The sequence below is a fragment of the Pezoporus flaviventris genome, unplaced genomic scaffold (assembly GCF_033815535.1).
Source record: "Pezoporus flaviventris isolate CSIRO_AGI_PZ_B2104156 unplaced genomic scaffold, CSIRO_AGI_Pfla_v1 ptg000007l, whole genome shotgun sequence".
NCBI lineage: Eukaryota > Metazoa > Chordata > Aves > Psittaciformes > Psittacidae > Pezoporus > Pezoporus flaviventris.
Window position 1 is genome coordinate 21,919,379 of NW_026892555.1, and position 23,137 is coordinate 21,942,515.

The following is a 23,137-nucleotide window of genomic DNA, read 5'->3' on the forward strand; positions in this document are numbered from 1 at the left end:
ACCTTTCTGGGACGATGATTGCTTTATCAGGTGCATCGAAGGTGAACGATGCTGGAGCCATTCAGCACGATTTCTCATGGCGCTGCAGTCCAAGCTGTGCTGGAGGCTGCATCTTTCCATCCCACCAGTGCACATTCTTAAATCGGTCTTCTGGAGACTAAAAAAATAAATCCATCCCCACTTCAATACTTCCCTTGTGATCAGAGAGGTTCTCCCCCCTTCCCCATGTGTGTACCATATTTAATCCAACAATGGCCCTAAATTTTAATAATTACGGGCAAGGCACTCTAAATCCTTCCTCCACCAAATAACTCCAGCCAACATTAGTCTACTCACCTAGGCCTTTTTCAAAGAAAACTGTGAATGAGGGAATTAATTTGTAGACTGATACTTAGAAAGACAAAGCTGTTAACTGATTCATACTTAATTTCTTAAAAAAATCAAGCCTAGTCGACTCCTCAATCAAGAATAATTACATTTTTATTGGTACATGATCATTTCAGGGTAATTCTACCAACTGGCATATATTTGTATCATGCTGCTACTAAACTACAGGGTATTATTGTAAACTTGTGCTCAAGCTGCACAACTCAAGAATGGCTGGAAACTTAAGGCTATCATTAAAAAATCCCAACAAAACACCAAACCAAATCAAACCAACCCACACCATCCCAGTCAAATCAAACACCTTCCTTCCCTCACCCCTCCAGCATACAAGTTTTGTTTAAACAACATTCATAAACCATACCATAACATTAAGAAGCCTTCAATCCTAGCACATTCCATAAAAAAAAATACTGTGTTTTAAGGAACCAAAATATCTCCTTTTTATTAAGAGAAAATGTATGCTGACCCATCACCAGCAATTTTCATCTGAAAAGCTCATTAACTTTCAAGAACAGTTTTTTTCTCTCAGACTAGAGAGACTGATATACTTTCCTATTTAAGAGTGCCAGTTGCTATAATTCAAGATTATATAGCTGGGCTACATTTAATTTGCATTTTATTTAAGCATAGAGCTTTTCCACCACAGTAAGTATCCTTCTGCTTTCTGTGCTATGTAGCTCTGTTCCACTGCAACCACACTTATTCAGACACAAGGAATTGGGAAAAGCCACTGGCTATACACCCTGGTCCAGACTGCATGCAGTTACATGTGAAAGTGTGCTAGAAAGTTCCTATGCACCTGAAGATTTCTAAAAGGAGAAGAATGATTTTCTGTGTATTGTTATATTATCTGCTGCTCTGAGATGGAAAATGAACAATACACTTTAGAGATAAAGAAGATCATGATAATGGATCTGTTACTGTTAAAAATCCTTAGCAATGCAGACATCAAAGTAATACTGTTTATGCATTAGTTGTTTTCATTAATAATGTTACAAAGATTTTAATTATTTCATAATCCTCAAGACATTGCTGGGGCTCAGAATCACCACAAATCTGAGACACAGCAGATAGGCTACAAAAGACAAAACAGACATTCTTTGGTATTTTTGGCATTCTACTGCATTGCAATGATAATTAAACCTCAATAGTAAGTCTTGCAAATCTGTACTGTAAAGATCCTGGAGTTCTTAACAAAACGAGCCCTTTTTTATCTGCTGGCTGGCTGTGCAACATATAAACTAACCCTGTCAAGCTAACAAAACCCAGGGCTTCTCCACAGCCTGCAGCCAATGAAAAATCCCCTTGAGTAACATATCCCAAGAGAGTTCTGGAGCAGTGGGAAGTAACATCTGGGAGAGCATCCGACCAAAGACCAAGAATGAGGTCTTCATGCTCCTCAGTTGTTTCTTCTTCTGGAACACTTGGAGGGTCACCTTCTAGAACCTTTACGTTATCCTTTTTTTTCTTCTTCTTCTCCTCTTTTAATTTCTGTACCTTGTGCTTGAATAGATCACGATGTTTGGGTTCTTGAGGACCACAGAAGAATTTGTCTTTGCTTAGATGCAGCAAGTCATCTTCTGTTGGGATGCAAATCATGGCATGTAATTCAGGGTTCCCTTTTCTCAAGAGAGACAAGTTGACCCACACGAGAGCCCTTGGATAGCTCATCAAGATTGGCAAAAAGACATCTTCAGTCATTTCCTTCTGTCCCAGTCGAGACACAAGGCGGATTCGCCGATCTTTTCCAGCAGTGGGGTAACACCAGGCTGATAACTGCATTAGTAGTTTTTCGCTCCTATTACAAATTTTTAAGAACATCAAGGATAGTTAGTAACAAGTAGTACAACAGAAACACAGTGCCCCACATATTTGCAAAAGTGTGATCAGAAAAAAACATGGGGCTTCCTGTAACTTTCCAAGGTAGTATTTGTATCCCTCTTAGCACATAAACATGGATGAGTGGAATTCCTGTGTGAACGTATTCCTTCAGAAGGACACATTACTTGTGAAAACCCGCAAAACTTGTTAAATCACAAATGCTCTAAAAACTTTAGTGGCATTAATGCAGTCCAGAACTACCAATGTTTTCTTCCCCTGATAACTAAACAAAGAGGAAAGACTTGCATTCAGGCACTTTCCAAACACTGTTGCTGCCCTCATGCGTTGCATTGAAATGCAGGAGATTCTGTTTTCTTTATAAACCTTTTGAAGTAGTGCAAAAACCACCTGTGATGATGTATTAAAAAAGCAAATGCAAGCTGATTTACACTTGCTGATTTAGCAAATTTTTCAAATCACAAGTATGAGCTTCTAAAAGCTCCATCCCCCCGGAACAAAGACAGAATATGCCAACTCCAAGAACACATTAAACTCAAGTGTTAAATTTAAGACAATTTAAGAAATTTACTTCAAGTCACCAAGTTTGCTGGGGAAAAGCCAGAAAAGGACTTCTACTTAACTGCAAATTCTGATCCACAATGAAACTATTTAATCTCCTCACTATATTTGGATCAAATAATTCTCTCATCTTAATAATCAAGGCTGAGTTCATCTTTTCCCCAGTTCAGTAATTCCCCATAAAATAATACCACCTCACACGTGTGCATCATTTTGACATACCTGAGAACAATAAAATCACTTCTTGCCATAGTTTCATTTCTCTCACTGATGTCTTGGGTGCCTGTAACATCCTCTGTCTTCAAGGTACCTTCAGAGCTTGTTATTTCCATGGTCCCCTCTACTTCACCAGTCTTAGGGGAAGCTTCTTTTATCTTTTCTGCTTTGGGGTCACAAAACCTATGCCCTTTCATTTCACAGTGCTCAGGGTGTGAGGAAGAAGGACGTACAAATTCTCCTGATGCTTTCATTCTTTCTTCCCAGTTCTTTGTCAGCTGCCCCCAAGGAATGATGAAAGGAGACAGAGTACCCAGCTTGATATAATTTGGCCTTTTTGCAGGTGGACGTCTAAATGATAAATTAAGTACATAAGAATATTTATTTCCTGGGCTCTTGTTCAGTCCCTAGCACTTCAAAAGGCTGTCTACTTTATCCTGTTGGTCTAATGATGTTTTGTGTTTTCAAAACCAAGTATTTAGAACAGAAATTTAATTGTGCTTTCCTCTGTAATCTCATTCAACAAGAATTTTAAAGTTATACTTCTAGATAACAGTGCTGTATTTCTGACCACCATATCCTTTCAGACACGCTGGATATTTCTATCTACTGGGACTGACATCATCACCTTTTCCTCTAACCTTTTATTTCCCCTCCTAGCTGGAAGGAGAACCAACACAGGCTGGTGCAGTGGACACTTCCAGCCACCCCATACTTGTGATTAAGAGTTCTGTATTTATTGCAGTGAAAATCATAGAATCATAGAATAGTTAGGGGTGAAAAGGAAAATGAAGGCAAACTTCAGAATACCTGGTATTTAAGAAGTGGACGCTGAAATATACCTCTTCATTCACTTTATTGTTTAGCACTTTGTACATACTTTGATATTCTGCCTTTGCCTTCCCCTATCTCCTCTCTCATTTGTTGCTAAGGGAGCCTGAAATAGCTTTATTTTATTGCTACACAGCCTTGTTATAGCCTTATAATTGAGCATATCTCTGGGAAGAGAAGGTTTTAGTTAATTTATATGCCCTGTTTAGCAGAGCTTTTGTGTTAAATAAATCTAGGTTTCTTTTCTTTGTTTATACTACTAGGATTTAAAATGCTAGTGAAAAATCTCAATGAAGTCTTAATGAACACAACAATTAAGGAGCATTTTAAGCAATATTCTTTTTTGTTACTATTATTTCATTCTTGCAATCAAGTCAATATTACCGTTTGAATTTTTCAAGAAGACTGGTTTCCAGTTCTTTGGCAAACTGCATTCCTGCCTGGCAGTCTGGGAAATCATTTGGAGTGTGAGGCGTTCTTTGATACTCAGAATGCTTTAAAGCCTCTTGCAAGCCGCCGACTCGTACACCTCTGTATATCTGTTATGAAAACCAAAACCAAAAAAAGCAATGTTTGCACTGATTCCAGGTTCCTAACTGAAACAAAACATTAATGCTCCAGAGCTACTGCCTTAGAAAATGGAAAGTCTGTCACTTTAGCTTAAAAAAAATAAACTTAACTATAGTTTTCACAGTTCTAGATGCCAATTTCAACAAAAATGTTAGTCATGATCTTTAAATTTAATTCTGAAAAACTATCAAAAAAACAAACAGAATTTCACAGGTTCTGATCTTTTATGTTGCCAGGAATGTCATATTACTTTGACATAGTCACTGCCCAATTTCTTTTAACTGTACAATAGGTATCACTGCTATTGATCCTCTGCACATTTAAAAGCACAAATTTAACTGCAGAAAGACATTAAAACTTCCATCCAAACACTCAAAGCAGAATGCTCCAAACAGCATCAGAGGAGCACATTCATGCTTAACTCAAATTTTGTGTTTTACGCTCTCTCACAAATCAAGTTGTTGACAGATTGGTGGAGATAGCCAAGCTAGAAATAGATTAGCAGCAGGCACCAAACAATTTCTCTTTAGAGGCATATGCCTGTAGAAACACAAAACCAAACAGCTATAGCATCAGCCTTCTCTCCTTAGTCCCCACTCTGATTTCCTGCTTTAGACCGCCATGTGGGCACAGTTATACCAAACAGAATATATGGAAAGCTATTGTTTATTTTACCAAGCTTCTGTCATCAACCAGTTCAGACACCCTTTCTTAAAGTGAGATTTTGATTTGTTAATTGGTTATACAATGCAAAGTATACTCTCTAAAATCAATTCTTTTGAAGCAAACTATGTAATTTCTCCTATTTACTTGCAAGTTGCAGTCACTTACGAAAGGAATCCAGAAAGCCATGCCCCAGCCCTTTGGGAGATAGATATCCCAGCCACTTCCCCATCCTGGTCGATCTTCTCCAGCCATTTTCCCTGGCTGCTGCACCAACAGTATGGGAATCTTAGATTCACAAGGACCCAAATCAAGGTGTGATCCAGGTACCAGTAACTGAGCTCTCATATGGTTTAAATCCTGAGAAGGAGGAGACATTTCCTGTAAGTTAGTAACCATTTTCCCCTCTTCCATATATCCTTCCAAGACACAGGAGGTAAGCTTGTAAACAGGAAAAATATACTAGTAATATTCTACATACTCAAACTGACCTTCATCGAGGAATAAAAAAAATGTTTTTAGAAAAAAATACTAAGCACTCTTTTTCTCCCCTTATTTCCATAGACCTTGATGAAGAGCAGGTACTGAAACTCAAGAGCAAAAATGCACAGCACAGATGAAGGAAGACAAACAAGTATTTCAACTTGGTATTTACAGATTTGTGCACAAGACTAAACTGAACAGGTGCTTTCAGGCAGTCTGTCAGTATGTGGAGCAAATCTGAACTACATCCAGGGAGATGGAAAGAACATTTGGTCACGAAACAGCTTCACATAAAGCATGCTGACGCCAAGGCACTGCCAATCACCAGTTGTTGTATTTCATTGTATCCCATTAAGAGAAGGCATTTATTAAAAAAAAAAGACCATCAGACTGCTGCTTTAAATGTCAGTTCTGCATCAGCTGTTTCATAAGGTAAATACTTCATTTCACAACAGCATGAAGAACACTGCCATATACAAAAAGATTGTGGTAGCAACTGTTATGCACTAGTGTAGTATTTTGTAAGCACTCTGCCTTTTTTACACTACGTCAGCCAGTTTGAAAGAGCACAGGACTTACTTTTATAAAGAGATTTAGGGAGATGTTTCTGTCATATAAATATTGGTTATTTTGATTACAATGGTGCCGAAAATTTATCACCTCTAGTGACTAAATCACCTTTTTATTCATACATTTTATGGGTTACTCCTCCATTGTCAAAAGAAACATCAAGATAGGAGATTTCAAACCTGTAACAGCATGTTTAAAGCTCTCTGCAAATCACAGGTTATTGCTCAGAACACCCACAGCATAGTGTGGTGCAGTTCAGAACCAGAGGGATTTATTTCCTTCCAAATTCAGTGATTCATTTGTCAGGAGAATCATCCTGGCTATGACTGAGGAGTGAATGGCCAGAGACTCTCTGCGCCCCTTCATCCCTTCACCCCTCATGCTGCACATGAGCCAAGGTGATGTAGGAAAATCCAATTCCAAACCCTTCTGATAAATAAATACACAACTATTTAGTCCTGTAGACAACCAAATAAAGCTTTCTTTTAACTGAATCAGAAACAGTGGTTGTGCAAGAACACTACACAAAGACTACAGAACTTCCAAGAACTTCAAAGTCTTCAACACAGCAGCTGGATACTATGACATTAGCGAACTACTGCTCTTGGATATACACAAGTTTCAAGAGTCTCACTCTATGGACTCACTAGACCATTAGCCATTTTCTCCATGGCAATCCACCTTCTTAGTTACCTGCTCTGAGATTTTATTTTCAGTGACGTTCTTACAGATGCTCTGGTCCCAGATAAAGCTGTGAGCACACTCTACAGGTACACCCTCCAGGTACAGCTGCCTAACTTTATCATTATCTACAAAAGAAGAGAACCTTCAAACAAAATTCAAACAATTTTCATGGCTTAAGTATCAAACTACCAAAACCACTTCACTATCATAAGTACAATGAGCAGACAACTAAAAAAACAGACTATTAAATGCTGAACAAGCATTACTGCTTGCGGACTATCTTATTATCACGTTTGTCCAAATACAAAATATGAAATAAACAGTTGTTAGAAGCATTAACCTAGAATTCTCTTACAGACATTTCTTATTACAAATGATATCACCTTTGGCAATGTAAGTTGAACCTTTATCATGCCACCTTTAATATTCTGGAATTTGACCTTCCAGGCAGAGTGTGAAGCTTAACAGGTTTGCTGAAAATCAGAAACAGCAACATTGCAAAGCCTGAAATATGTCCACCTAAGTAAACTTACAAGAGAAGCAAGGATTACCTTTAAGAAACGCACATACAGGAAATATTTTTAGGAGTATGACTAGTATGCAACTACTTATTTAGCACTAGCTTCCCACTCTGGATCTCTTCAGGATCTGCATGTTGAGGAAGGGATTATTCTTTGCTTATGTCAATGCAGACCAACAGCTGTGTGCATTACTGAGGATAGGCAACACTTTTAGCTTTAAAACTGACAGGTTATTTAATACTTAAAACAATCTCTTCTTCACCTTCACAATCCGACCAAAGCAGAGAGAATGTATACTGGCATTTAGTGACCTATGGATCAAAAGAATTCAGTATACAGTATGCAATGCATGCTGATCCATATTTTAAGTAATTCTTACCAATAAACAATACAACAAGCCTAGTCATAGTTTTGTGATTGAAACTTACTGCTTATTTTGTCATCTACAAGGTCTTACATATTAAAAGAACATAATGTGTTGGGGTTTGTTTTGGTTTCTAACATCACTTTAAGCAGTCTTTCAAAAGACAATTCAACTGATCTTTCCAGTTAATGCTGATAAAGACTTCGAGGGCTCTCAATACAGTAAGTACTGCCAAACATAATTGCAATGCTTATTTAAAATCTATAATCTTTAAGATGTCCCCATTACTAGGAGTTGCAAAATCCTCCAGAAGAAATAGTAAATATGGCAGCACTACTGACAGTTTGATGGTATTATTAAGCTAATACTTACTATGCATTCTTGCTGACGAGTTACATTTACATGAGAGGAAGAAATACTAAAGAAATTACCAGGTTAGGGTGGCACTCCTTCAAATTAAGAACAATACAACTAAAAAGAAAATCCTCGCCAATTCCCTGCCAATGAGCAGAGAATAAGAATTTGTTCTCAGACCAAGAATTAAGGACAGGAACCTGAGCAAGAATCTACAACAGCTCAACGCTCCTAGAGGCAAGGCACATTCTGTCTGAAGATACAGCAAATATCAATGCCTCAAAGGAAGGAAAAGAAGACAGAAACAAAATGGTATGTAGTGGTGCTGGGGAATTCCTTCCAGACTCTTAACAGATAACCAATGGGGAAAATTACAGACTTACAGCTAACATAAGGTGACTTTTTCATTCTCTGCGCAGAAAGCCTTTGTGAACCCCAGAATCTCTTTATGTTAAATTATTTAAACACGTTCTAGTTTCTTCAGCTGTAAATTATTCACTGTAACTTTCTCTGCTATTTTTTTTCCTTTAACTACTTCTTTCTATTACAACAGTTCAGTTAGTCAGTCCTTGTCACATTGCAGTTCTTCACAATTCCTGTACTCTATAATGGCACAATTTTTTTTCCACTTTAGAAAGCTCTTTTAAGTCAGCCTCCTTCCATCACCACAGTCCACCTAATATCCTCCTCACTATCTTAAAATACCCTTTTCTTACTATGTTCTTTCTCCTCAATCCCCTTTGAAATTTAGTCTCTCTACCAAGCATACTATAATTCAAATCATAATTCCAAATCCTCACACCACTTCTCTTATTTCTTACCTCTCTCCTGTTTTCTTCAGTCCACATTTTAAGGTCGCTGTAGGGAAATAGTAGTAGGGAAATAACCCTGCTGATGAATAAGTGTAAGAAATAGGCAGTTGCATCACTAAGTACACAAAGCTCAGTGACAATCAGCATGTTATGTACTTCTGCTGGTGTCACTGGCTGTTGCTTAGACAGGCAGAGAGATGAAGGCTTTGCTCTGTTTCAAGCTGTTGCTCTGATTTCTGTACCTGGTTATCTCAACAGTCTTAGAAGACAGGTCTAAGAGTAAGATTTCTTCTGTTTGAATTTTTTCCTTCCCTCTATAATAGCAGGAAAAGCAAAAACATAAGCACTGCTAGGGAGCAGTTTCAGAGCCATATATACATAGGGGTGCATAGTACCAGGACAACTGTTGCCACATACCTAAACCTCTGCAAGAGGTGTATTTGCAAGCAAGGACTCTGTGTCTGCAGAAAGAACTTTACCTCACTCATCTTTCATGATGCATTCTCCTTCTATGCATCTCTTTCACTGACTGTTTAAAAGCTCTGCCATACTCCATGTTGAGCAGTATTTAAGGCAGTGGAATTTGCATTCTCCAACAGAAGACAATAAAAGCATATAAAATGTCAGAAGTGTTCTTTAAAATGGAGAAAAGAACGTCACTAATTTGCAGTCATGTAAGCACTGACTGCTCACCCGGAGTCTTGACTTCCAGAAGGCATAAACCTGCTGAGAGGGCAGTGAGAAGTGATTTATTCACAAATTTTCTTTCCTTCAGCCTGAAGAAACGAGGATAGTTCCTTGATTAAATCCTGTCAACACGTATCTGTAACACACAGCTTGTGCACATACATATGCATACAGGAGTCTGAGTAACTGAAAAGGCGGGGGGGAGATAGGGGAAGATGACAGATGTGTATCAGCTCATAGACTGCATGTATGACAATCCACAAGCAAAGAAGACGGCTAAACTACTCACTCATTTGATAAATAATGCATCTTTAAATTAGTAAAGATTTCCTAAGAAAATCAGTTAGCTCTTATACAACATAAAGAAGAAGAGAGGCTAAAGGTCATACAGAACCTGCTAATATATGCAGTGCTGTTTTAATCTTCCTAATACTAACCATAATAGCATATGAATGTCCAGGAAGCGAAAAGGGAAAAAAAGTGTGGAATACAGCAACACATCCTTTTTATTAGTCAATCAACATGACACATCACTAAGGCAAATGAATGATTACTAAAATTTCTTAAATAAGGATCAGCTCACAATATTACCACATCCAAGCAAGCTCACATCAAAGCCAAGGCTCAGAAAGTTTACGTAGTTCTAAGGCTTGTGAAAAGATTTATTCCGACAGAAGGGCCAAATCAATACCATCCATGAATTACAGATCTTACAGAAGTCTGCCTTTTTTTAGGGTGGGGTTACTGTGGAAGTGTGGGTAACACTAGTGCTGTAGTGATTCATGCTATGTGCTATGATTAAATTCCTTCCTTTTTTGATTAAACAAACTGCCATTCAATAATTTGAAGAGGAGGATGGTGTCTGCTCCTGTGTTACTCTTGGCAAAGGAACTACTAGAACGAGGGGCCACAACTGATTGGAAAAATGCTGGCAAAAATGCTAAATCAAACAAGAATAACCTTTGGGAGTAAGTTGCTTTTGATGAAATTCTTGCTGGATATTTCAATAATCTCACTCCAAGGGTGGCTAGTAACAGGGCCCTGGGGAAGTAATTAAAAAAGTCACTTCTCTGCTTTTACTTGAACAAGAAGACCCATTAAGGCAGCGATAATAGCTGTCATATTCAACTATGAAACCAGGTTAGGATCAACAGTCTTGGGAGAGTAACAATAGGCTCTCTTTCCAACTAACACCTAGAAATACTTTATGAGGAAGACAGGAGAGTGGCAGTTAGACTTCAGCCTTGAAGAGATGAACTGCCATGTCATAGGATTTCCCCACTACACATGTAATAAGCATGCAGGAGATCGTGAACGCTCCTGTAACATTTCCAACACAACATTAGGAGGGCACTCAGCAGCCATTTTCCCCGCTGAACCATCAGTTCCTCCTATTCTCTCCTGACCTGCTTCATGTAAGAAGCCTGCCCCCTCTCCTTCTCTACTCACTATGATCTGCTTTTGATTTTTTTACTAGGAGACAGCTGTATTGCCTGTCTTCTTTCATCCCTTCTGCCTACTTAACTTACACAGTAGTATGTAACAACAACTGTTTTAGCAGAACCCAAATTACAAGGTATCATGTGGTTCACCGTTCCTTGCTAGCTAAACAAGGACGTTCTTCCTTCTCCCAAATACAAATCGTAGAGGACAGATGCAGTTTTAAGTTCAGGATGAAACAAACAAACAAAAAAAACACTCAGAAAGAAACCAGCAACACCAGCTTTTCTGAATGCTTGTGATTTAGAAGATTTTTTTCAAGCAAAGGATAACCCCAGTCTTGAAGGTGGCTGTCTTACATCACTACCTCTTTACCACAGCCCTGCTTCCTGAGGGACAACCAGCTCTGATAGTGGGAGAGAATTACTATGAGACTTTTCCAATGCCTAGAAGCCTTCTGCCGATATTGCCTTCTTGAACACATTTTCACAGGCATGACAAGCAGAATGAAAAGAGACAAACTGCTTCTTGTAGTTGCCTACTCCTCTACCAACTCAAACCAGTATCTGTAAACAAGTGCTATATAGCTCACCTTACTTCTCAGCAGGAAGGAAGCGAAGCTGAGGTCGTGTATGCTGCATCATTTCCAACAGAACATTAATGATGAGAAAGTTAGCTGAGCAGAACTAATTAACAGGATAAAGGCTGCTCTAGATACAGAGGGTAGAATAGGAGGATAAAAGAAATTCCAAATGACAGAGCTGTCCAGAGAGCTAAAAGACAGAAACTGAAACAGGTGCTCAACCTGATTTAAGCGAAAGGAAAAGCTAGATTATTATTGTGTCCTGCAAACACACCACCAAGGAAATTAAGTATTTTCAAGTCTCTTACACCTTCAGCTTGTCCTATTTCCTACTGCTTGTTAACTGGTTACCATGCTTCTCCTTTTACATGACGCAGTCTGCGTCCAGTCAATCTAATTGGAAATGCTTACGCAGCACTGTACACAAACTCCACTGTATATGTTCTTCCACATTTTTCAAGGACATTCACATCCAAATGAATTTGAATTTTGCACTGGAATACTCCGTAAGTCAGTACTGAAATTAAAGTTCCAGAAGTCATAACTGCATCTTCCATTTTTTAACATAACCAGCATCATGGTCATTTGCAATGCTAACCTTGCAATGGCTTTTTTTGTTTTCCCCAGTAGAACTGCAACTTTTATTGTAGGACTATAAACCAGAAACAGTAGATATATTCTTGGACAGATAAACGGCATCAGGAAGACTAAACACCAAACAGAAACTTACTAAGTAGCTTTTAGCACCTGGTTGGCCTTGCCAGGATTCGAACCTGGATCATCTGTATGGTCAGACAGAGGCTTCCACTGAGCACAAGACCAGCTTTGGTGCATATCCCTCCCTCACAGTTGTTGTTCTAAAACCTATGCAACTTTCAAGCTGTTTCTGTTCAGCCAGGGGCTTTGGAAAGGGGAAGAAACATTCTGAAATCCCATGTTACAGGAAAGCAGCAAGAGACAATCAGTAGAAGATGACAGTCAATGAAAACAAAGTATACAGAGAAAGTGCACCTCTTGCCTTTGGCAGTTCCACCAAAGCATAACATAAGCAATGTATTTTACCTTGGTATTTTTCAAAGTTTGGCATAGCTTTTGTCTTCTTTTTTGGCATATTGACTCGAGGATCTCCAGCAGTGAGGCCCAGTATTGTACCTGGTGGCAGCTGTGATGGTGAACTTATCCCTTTAAAAATACACAGATGAACATTGCCATGAAACCACCAATTAAGTTCTGATCTTTTTCTGCACTATTATTTTGTGCATTTTCACCTGCAGGGATGTGACATCACTGTAAGCCAGAAAAGCAATTCAGAGTACTCACTCAACTTAACATGCTTTTTAAACTCACCAGTGCTTGTTAAATGTCCAATAGCAAGACAACAATAGCAGTGTAAGACTTACTTTGCAATTATTTATGTTTAACATAGAAATCAGATCACTCTCACACAACTTACAGACTCAATTTATCTTTTGCATTTGGCACACCTCTTAAAGAACAGCCAACCTTTGTTTTACATTTATCTTCCAGCTGAAGGAAATTCAAAACTGGGTTTTTTAAGTTTTACCTCATCTCTGCTTAATTACATTGGATAGCTTGAGAATACAGTATGAGATCCACCAAAGCCAGTTCCTTACCTTCTTCAGTGCTAGAAAGTGAGGAGGTGTTTTTATGATACCTTACAACTCAAATATACAACTGTTCATTAGAAAAGAAACATATAAAGCAAGGTGTAATACTTTCACTCTGGGTAGGAGCCTACCACTTTATCTGGTGGAGGTATTATACAACTTAGTGCTTTAATTTGATGTGTATGGGGAGACCGAGAGTATATGTCAGACTATACCCCATCAGCAATCTCAAATCTAAACTCACAAACAAACAAGATTCTATTACCTATTCATCTATTAAGTTTTATCTAATTTTATCCATTAAGTTTACCTATTAAAAGTTTGTACTAAAATTAAAATTCCCTTACAAAAACTTAGTGTAACGTTTCTCAAATCTTTGACGTGCCACAGTAACTACCTATGTACATGCTCAATGGCATCACTCTCCTGATCAAGAAAAAAATAAGCATTTCCAAACTGATGTCCAGTTGACATGACTGTTTTGACCATCAGAGTTTAAGAGTCTCCCCATCCTCCCATAGCACCCAAATGCCCAAATACCTTCTAATAGCTCAAAGATAGCACTTTGACACTGATGAAGAGATACTTTTTCAGAGTCCTTGCAGTTTTCTACCCACCAGTTATTCAGTTCTGTTTCTGAATCTGCCATTTCCTGGAAAACAACACATCTTATTAAAGTCAAGTGGTTATTCAGTATTTTCTACCAGTATGAATTCACTCTCAGTTTGCCTTAACCACTATTGTTGTTTTCTTCCTCTGCAAGTTTCAAACCAAAATCATTTTTTTTTATGCAGCCAATTCCTATACTCCACTTTACAGTAATACTCAATAAGCTGCTCAGTTTAACCTGTGTTCCAAAAAATAAACAAAGCAATCCACAATGCTTCCTAATTCTGTTTTTGAATTATTTCTTACAGAAAGCCAGAGATTTCATAGCCTCATCATGTTAGCTGCAAGAAACAAAAAGCCCCATTAAAATAACAGTGATGCTATGTGACAAGAAGTGAACAAATTACTAAATCCTGGTGAAATTGCGTATTTGATTGAAAACACAAATGTTTTCTATACCTTACATCTTTTGCTTTTTAACTCTAGGTGCTCATTCTTGAGAAACATGACCTATGGTCTGTCATAGAGAATATGAATTATTCTGGACGTCTCAGCAGAATACATCACTACAGCAGAAACTACATGGTCTACTCAACAGAACCATTGCTTCTATTTTCTTCCTACCCCCACTTAAAATCCAGATAGGAGTTCCTCCTGAGATCACTGTTAGTCAAAAGGCTCAATACCGAGTAGAAACAAATAGGTTAACCTTTATAAACAAGTAAGACTAGATAGTTTACGATTCTTTCTAGCAAAACCAAGCTTGCACATTCTAGCAACCTTATCAAAATTACAGTAACATCCAGATGGCTAATTTTCTTACTGTTTGTAGAGAAGCAGCTTTCAAGGTCTCTGTAAGGACAGAGTGTGACAATGGGCCAATCAGTCTAAATCTGAGAATCTCCATGCTTCTATCACTGAAACAAAGGAAAATTTCAAATTCATGTACAATTGTACAACACACATTTTTTCCCCCAGTACTGCTAAGCCAGAATTCAGCTATATTAAAAGGTTATGGGTCACAATTTCTAACTTCTACTATGAACAAACCTGATCACAACACCAGTAGTCTGCGAAATCCAAGTGTAGGACTGGAATGGGTCTCTAGTACCATCACCAATTATTTTTTTCATTGGCACAACTTTTTCTCCTTCTTTATCCTCCTTCTTTCTTTTCTTGCCAATACTCAGAACAACATCCATTTGTTTTTCCTCTTGAACCGATGTTGTAGCAGGCTCAGAATTATAGGTTTCTTCAGGCTCTGAACACTGAAAAATTGCTTTTAACTCTCCCAGTATGTCCTTAAGAAAAAGGAAAACTTTGGGTTAGGATGATAAGCAGTGCATTGCAAAGCTTAAGCACAGTTTTTACAATTACACTCTACAATTTTCCTATATGGATTTAACAGAATAAACTTCATTCTGCTGAAGCCTAGGTTTTGCTACCAAAAGCTGAAAGCAATACTGAATGTTCCTAAGAATTTATTTTCACTCAATATAAGAAAACTTGACACTGCACAAAATTTCACCTTTTTTATCTTTTTAAAGTTCATAACTTAAGTATCAGATGATGATTTTCTGTGATGAGACTACACTTAGCCTGTTGGGGGTGCCAGTGGGAAGGATATGAATCAAGCAACATCATATTGCAAATGTATCCCAAAACAAGTAGCACTAGAAAACTTTTAACAAGCTCCAACATTAAAAAAACCTCAAATGCTTCTGTACAAACTTCGTAAAAACAAGCTGCAGAACACAAATATGATTACAACAGAAACAATCTTCGAACTTTTAATTCCTAAAGCGGTGTATTATATAGAATCACAGAATCATAGAATAGTTAGGGTTGGAAAGGACCTTAAGATAATCTCGTTCCAACCCCACTGCCATGGGCAGGGACACCTCACACTAAACCATGTCACCCAAGGCTCTGTCCAACCTGGCCTTGAACACTGCCAGGGACGGAGCATTCACAACTTCCCTGGGCAACCCATTCCAGTGCCTCACCACCCTTACAGTAAAGAACTTCCTCCTTATATCCAACCTAAACTTCCTCTGTTTCAGTTTTAACCTGTTACCCCTTGTCCTATCACTACAGTCCCTAATGAAGAGTCCCTCCCCAGCATCCCTATAGGCCCCCTTCAGATACTGGAAGGCTGCTATGAGGTCTCCACGCAGCCTTCTCTTCTCCAGGCTGAACAGCCCCAACTTTCAAAACAAAGATGTTGAACAAGACCAGTCCCAAAACCGATCCCTGAGGGACACCACTCGTTACTGGTCTCCAGATGGACATTGAGCCACTGACCACAACTCTTTGTGTGCGGCCATCCAGCCAGTTATTTATCCACCGAGTGGTCCATCCATCAAATCAATGTCTCTCCAATTTAGAGACAAAGATGTCATGTAGGACAGTGTCAAATGCTTTGAGCAAGTCCAGGTAGATGACATCAACTGCTCTACCCCTGTCCATCAATTCTGTAGCCCCATCATAGAAGGCCACCAAACTGGTCAGGCAGGATTTCCCCTTAGTGAAGCCATGCTGGCTTTCACCAAGCACCTTGTTGTTTTTCCATGTGCCTTAGCATGCCTTCCAGGAGAATCTCCTCCAAGATTTTGCCAGGCACAGAGGTGAGACTGACTGCTTTGTAATTCCCTGGGTCATCCATTTTTCCCTTCATGAAAATGGGGGTTATATTTCCCTTTTTCCAGTCTTCGGGGACTTCACCTGACTGCCATGATTTCTCAAATACAATGGCCAGCGGCTTCGCAACTTCATTTGCCAGCTCCTTCAGGACCCGCGGATGGATCTCATCAGGACCCATGGACTTGTGCACATTCAGGTTCTTCAGATGGTCTCAAACCAGATCTTCTGCACTTTTCAGAAGGCATCTTCAGCATTAAAAATGTACAACACATAAAGAAATCAGAGTTCAACTACATAGAAACAAAAAATACCTGCTTAAGAGCTGGATGCATCCAGATCCACAACTGTCTGTTTTCAGACCCATCCCTGGGTTTCCAAATAAATGTAACAGGACCAAGCATGTCCTCAGGATAGCGATCTGCTCGGTAAAGATTCACGGAACCCTCGAATTTTCCAGACAGACATTCTGACTCTCCAAATGTTAACCCTAAAGAAGAAGATCCTTACTTTCAAGCAAAATAATCTCATTTAAAAAAATAAAAAAATTGAAATTTAATCTGGTTGTGGGCTAATCCTGCACTAGAATTAGTTAAGCAACAAGCAACTGAAAATAAGAACATATAGTCCTAGTCCGAGACATTTTAATTATGTTTTTCAACCAAAAAAAAATCACAACTCTGTATCAACTCTATTACTATGACTGACATTGGTGAGATATTAAAAAAGGAAAAGGATGGGTTGTCCCTTAGTCTATTAAGAATCTTAACTTTATTTTGCACTACCTAAGTTTTACCTGTGTCAATGCTACATATTTGAGCGAGGGGCTTCAGAAGCTCATTCTCTTTACCAGTCAACTCCAGGCAACAATAATATGATAAATCCTGAAACAAAAGGATAGTGTAAAGTAAGAATAACTCTTGAAAGTGAGCCTGGCAATGAAGTACCAGGCGCAGCTTCACAATTTATACTGAAGTAGTAATCATTCATTCACTAAAATTTGTGTCAGAGAGATTGGTTTTTTTTTGTTTTTTTTTTATTTACTTCAAATTGTTAGTTATAGGAGATCTGTCAAACATTTCTTGTTTGAGGGCCAACCTGCCTCTCAAACCAACAGACCAAAAAGGACATGGAACAAAGCGCCTGTCTTCAACAGCATCCTGATCAGGAAGATGATGCAGGGATTCACTTAATCTCTTAGCCCTTGAGAAGACTGAAGATATAGTATTTCAGCTGTAGTCACTTTAAGACTCTTCCAAAAGTTCATGTTACTCTCTCTGATACTTCAGCCCTTCATTATTATAAAATCACTCCTTTCACACTTAGCAGTTATAAACAGCTGACACAACAGTACTTCAAAGAGACAGAAATATTCATTACAACTGAACAGCTGATTACTTCACCTTGGTAAAATAACAAAGAAAACAGATGTAAGGGTGGTACCTGAAGAAGGCAGTGTTTTGTCATAGCTCGGTAACAAGCCCTGTAGCACTTCTCTGTAGGGCTATTTCCTAAACAGTATCCCCATTTCTTTACCATGTGAAATCTCTTTGCATGCCAAATGTGTGTTTCCAGCCAAATATTCTTTCTTTGCCTGCGATTAAACTCTGCTACCAAATTTATGTGGCGCCTTCTAGCTTTGCGGCATTTAGTCTTTGACTGTTCTTTTTTCTGATGTACAGCTTTCTCTGCCTGTTTTTAAAAGAGACAATATTGAAGGAGGACAAACTTCTGCAGAAGAAAAAGGCTGACACATATAAAGATACAAGAAGCGCTAGTATTAGGTTAGACTTTATTCTGATGATAGTTCTCCATAATTCTTAAGGCTAAGACTTTGAAAATTCATGCACAATCCCCACCCACACAAGTGTATCAAAGTACCCATAGATAAACTAAAATCCAGTTTTTGAATCATGAACAATTATCTTCAGGAACTTAAGGTGGAGTGGGTAAGGCCTCTAAAGAACTAATAAAAAAGTCAATGGAAGGAAAAAAAGAATGCAAGTCAACCTTTACACATAGAAAATTTGCCAAGCAAACTGACTTGATCACTTTAAGAAGTGCACAGAGATAACAGTGATCAATGCCAAACATCAGACAGACTTTCACAATAAAATCCTACTGAATCAATTTTTTTATACCTTTTTCTAAAAACACACAGGATGGCCATAGTGGTTAAGGAGCAAATAACTCCACAGCAGCATTGTGACACTGCCACAAAATGAGCTTCAGGAGCAACCAGGAACAGACAGTTAGTAAGTCTTAAGCTGCACACAGCCTGCCAACAACTCCAGTATACCTCCCACGTTTGAGCTGTAACACATGAACCATCATTCTGGTCATGAATAGGCCATCCTGGCTTGAGGCCATCAGGGTCGCAGGCTACAGCTGTGGTGGGGTGCAAAGCAGACAGGTGTTTGCCTTGGGACCAAGGTACTGTCTGAACAATCCCTCCTGCAGTGGGCCTTTTTGTCATCACTACTCTAATAACTTTTCAAGACGTCGAATAATCACAAAGCCAAGTGGTTAGTGAGACTTGAGACCACCATCTAAAATGGAGGCACTCCTGCACTTTGAAGCCAAATGTCAAAGCCTGAAAACCTGTGTACTCACTCTATAGTTTATCAATTACCGTAAAGCACACTTATACCTCTTTCTTGGCAATCTCTTGGAGCCGCCTGGGTAGGCGTTTAATATTGTGACTCATGGCTCGCCTTCGCATGTGCCTCGGGAGAGTCTGGAAAACCATAGAGTTTGAAGACTTCTGTGAAACTGCTTTCAACATGGCACTGATCTCAGCAGCACGAGCTTGAGCAAAAGTAGACACTGGAATGAAAAGAATGCATCAGAGCATGACAAATAGCAAAAATCAAAGAAGGGGACACTGTACATACATCACTGAATTCGAGTAGAGTATTCCCAGTACATCAGTCTTCTTGAGATAGAAGTAAATACTGTATACGATTACTGAAAAAATTTTGATTCTTTAGATACTCTGAAACTTACAGATAGGATTAAGCAAATACTTACACATGAATGAATCTTAAAGCTGTGGTATAACTAACATGTCCTATTTGCATTAAGTACTTTACTGAATTAGTAATATTTTTAAGATAAAATTCAGAGAGATAAAAAAAAAATGGAAAAAGGAAAGCAGTAATCACATTACAGACTGGTTTAAAATGACCAAATAAGAATCCAAAGGTTGGTCTTGTTTCATGCTTATGTAACTGTATCTATTATAGGAACACCTCCACATTCTGAAAGGCTAGTATCGCCAAATAAACATTTTGTTAGATGGAAAGTTGTCTTTAACTCACATCATGGGCAAAATCAGTTTCACTGGCTACATTAAAAGCAAGTGACTCTTAGTACTCATTTTGCTGGCAAAGAGAAACCAAAGTGTGTATCCTTCATTACAAGTGCAACTTTTCAGCTCAGAAATCTGAAAGGACTCATTAAACAACAGCTGGTCATTCCTTCCAATACACAACTGCTTGAAAAAATTAGGAAAAGCAGAAGAATGTAGCATCAATTCTAATTTTTGCTTTTGCACAAAAATAAAGACAGCAAATTTAATCACCAGCAAGTTGTCCTGGACACACAAATTATGACCTTTTTATTATATACAAACCTGTTATGTATCTTGGCATTTCCTCAGAAACGCTCTGGCGTCCTCCTTGACATCCTCCTCTTCCTCTGCCTTTCTCTCCTCTATTTTGCCCTTTTGGAAAATACTGGTCTTTCCTGTAAGAAGGCCCAGATGATCGATTCAAAAATTTCTGCTGCTGATACTGGTGCTCAGAAAGAGCATCTCCTGGAGGGTTTAAGAGATGAAGAGAGGTAACAGGAATGCAAAGCAGTTTAAGCAACTGGCAACTCTTTCCTCATAAGACTGCACTGCACATTCCTCCTACTATAAATATAGGTACCAAAAATAGCCATCAGAAATCATAATTCTTTTTTTTTATAGGAAGAAATAAAAATTTTGCACTGACCTGCAGCAAGCCTGCAGTAGATTAAGTAACTTTTCCACAGTCTGAAAAGTCTGGTACCCAATCCAGACTTTGCCTTTACCAGATCCAACAGGAAAGACCTGACTAAAAATTAGTCTACATAACATCAGTAGCAATTTTTATTATTGTCTAGCCAGGGTTTTAGTACCAAACAAGTAAAGTTAATATTCTGCCTCTTGCCCCTTGATCTCCACCCCTCAACCCCCCCAGTCCAATACATTCTTGTCTCACATATACTTCTGTTACAGCAATAAATAAGGTAAGCATGATAGAAGTATGCTGGTGAAATAAGCTACTTCTCAGGTTGATGCATTTTAACCAATACTGAAATTAAATAACTAAAAGTCTACAGTAAGCTTCTAGAAGTACATACATACCTTTCAAGAGTGACAAGTACCTAAACATTACTTCAAGTTTAAGAGGGCCTTGAAGTCCGTATTTAAAGATTAATTTATATTCAACCTATTCAGTTAAATCTTGGTTAGGATCTCTAGTATGACTTGAGATACGCTTCTTAGGTAGTTTGTGCTGCACAACTGGACTAAAAGGGGCCGAGACAGCCATTCCCACCACCCCACCCACGGCATCAAGATGAGGGAACATGGGGCCATACTGTTCAGGGAGCTTCTCTAGGGAAAAACCAACCTGTGTGTAAGAATAAATGGGGTAAGAGATTAAAAAAATAATTTTTCAGGTTGATCAGCTTCTTAAACAAGCCTATACCATTGTCCTGTTGGCATGAGGAACAGCCAAGAGCAGATTCACCTTCAGCAGCATCAATTGCTGGAGGTGAATGAACTTAAAATGGTAAAGAACCCCCTTTTTCCATTTCAAATAAGCATGAAGCTGAAGTTTTATACTCAGCAGCAATGCTGTTGCAGCCCTGATACAATCACACATCATGCAGAACTGCAGTAATTCAGATTAAAAAAAAAAATGGGGTGAAAACAGAAGTTAGTTTTTATGTGGAGTAACTCCCTGATCTGGGTTTTCCACATGGCAGAGAGCAGCACTGTCCAGACAGTGAAGATGAGAAAGAGATATTGCTGAAGCCAGCAAATCTGTGTAGAACTACAACCTAAATCAATCATGGGAGGGTGACTTGCAGCAAATAACTCATATCACAAACACACCATTCATTATCAAATTTGTGCAAGAATGAAGGAACTAAATATTTTAATCAGAAGATGGAAGATTGTTTCAAAAGGCAGTGACTGACTTAATATAGAGAAAAATTAAATTATTCCAGGTACTATGTAGATCCACTAAACTCCCATTTAGATTTTTTTCTCCTGTTTCTACAAAATAGGCCCATAAAACCAAAATACATTACAAAAAAAGTTATACTGATGAACATGCATGCTATTCAACAGGACAGAAAACACATAACCATGTCATCTTAGAAGTTACCTGCTACATATGAAGTTAGAAAAATGTTTAATCTGGCTGCACTCCTGTAATGATATCACAAAATCTTCTTCCATAATTTGCTGTGTCATTCTGCCTGCTCAGAAACTCTTCAGTCACCTAAATATACTGTGACACACTTTTTTGCTCAACCATAACGATGCAATTTGTCAATTTTTGAAGGCCTCACAGTATCAGGCCCTGCTCTTATGTGTGCTTGCTTCCACAGAAACATAGGTAAGAAAATAAAAACGTGAAGAGGAAGGGGTATGGAAATCAAAAGTTCAACTGAAGCATAAAGGATGCAGGTGAAAACAAAGATGAAAAAAACATGTGGCATACAGGATCTTCAGATGCAGAAGTTACCTGTGTACCAGAAATGACCTAGCAACACTGCTATTTTAGGGGAATGCCTTGCTACCTCAAGACAATACTATTCCACAGATACAGGAGCCACAAGCACCAAAAGGAGAATTGGTTGGGCACGCGGATCTGATGGAAAAGCAGTGCATTTATCGCAGGGCCAGCAGGCTAAACCGGCTCGTCCCGCGCCTCCCAGGTCTGACCTTCTCTTTCTAGAGGAGGGAAGTCACTGGATGAGGTGTTATCACTGAATTAATTTTAAGGCTAGAAGCTGCAGTAGGCGGCAAGAGGTTTGTCGTGTAACCAAAGGGATGATATCGAGAAGCGCATATTAATGACAGTTATGGCAAAATCAGGGTTAAAGGAGTCAACGGCAGGGGACGAAACCCTGAGGGGCCCCCACACCGAGCACGCCTCGCCGGCCGCAGAGGACGGGAACACCGTGTCTTGAGAGGCGGCTGATGAACATCCCCTCCGCGACCACGCAACCCGGCCTTACCTGGGGTTGGGCAGGCTCTGCTCCCGCCGCCGGGGAAGGGCCCCGGCTCCGCAGGAAGGGTGACGCTGGCCGGCTGGTTCCTCATCTTCTTGGCCCGCTTCTTCTCCTTCGCCCCAGACATCTCCAGCAGGGCCCGGGGGGCGCTGGGAGGGGAGGGTCACACCAACACACCCCGCAGCCGTCCGGCGGAGGCTGTCGAACCGGTCCCTGGCGGCTGGGGGGGGTAGACAGGAGGTGCAGCCGCAAGCGGAGTAACCACCAACACTAACCCACCGCTCACCCACGGAGCGGCCTCCGCACGCTGCCACCGCAACCACCGCGCAGGCGCGCAGCTCAACCCACCGCTCCAAGAACTACATTTCCCAGAGCCCCCTGCGGGGTGGGAGGGGGACGGTGCGCGCCGGTGTGTC

General features: G+C 39.4%; 1 protein-coding gene across 2 annotated transcripts; it reads right to left on the minus strand.

The window, feature by feature from the left end:
* Positions 1–462: 462 nt before the first annotated feature.
* POP1 (POP1 homolog, ribonuclease P/MRP subunit) lies at positions 463–22,905 on the minus strand. 2 transcript variants are annotated; one of them, XM_061448000.1, is made up of 15 exons: positions 22,728–22,905; positions 20,077–20,256; positions 19,093–19,268; positions 17,886–18,134; positions 17,239–17,326; positions 16,757–16,932; positions 14,853–15,103; positions 14,626–14,719; positions 13,734–13,845; positions 12,628–12,747; positions 6,814–6,929; positions 5,236–5,427; positions 4,219–4,373; positions 3,010–3,354; positions 463–2,185 (listed from the first exon to the last, which is right to left on the minus strand). In XM_061448000.1, the coding sequence occupies exons 1-15, from the start codon at positions 22,846–22,848 to the stop codon at positions 1,525–1,527; spliced, it is 3,036 nt and encodes a 1,011-aa protein (XP_061303984.1). In that variant the 5' UTR covers positions 22,849–22,905; the 3' UTR covers positions 463–1,524. The 2 variants fall into 2 exon arrangements, with proteins under 2 accessions (XP_061303984.1, XP_061303983.1); XM_061447999.1 differs by having other exon boundaries at positions 20,077–20,259.
* Positions 22,906–23,137: the final 232 nt, after the last annotated feature.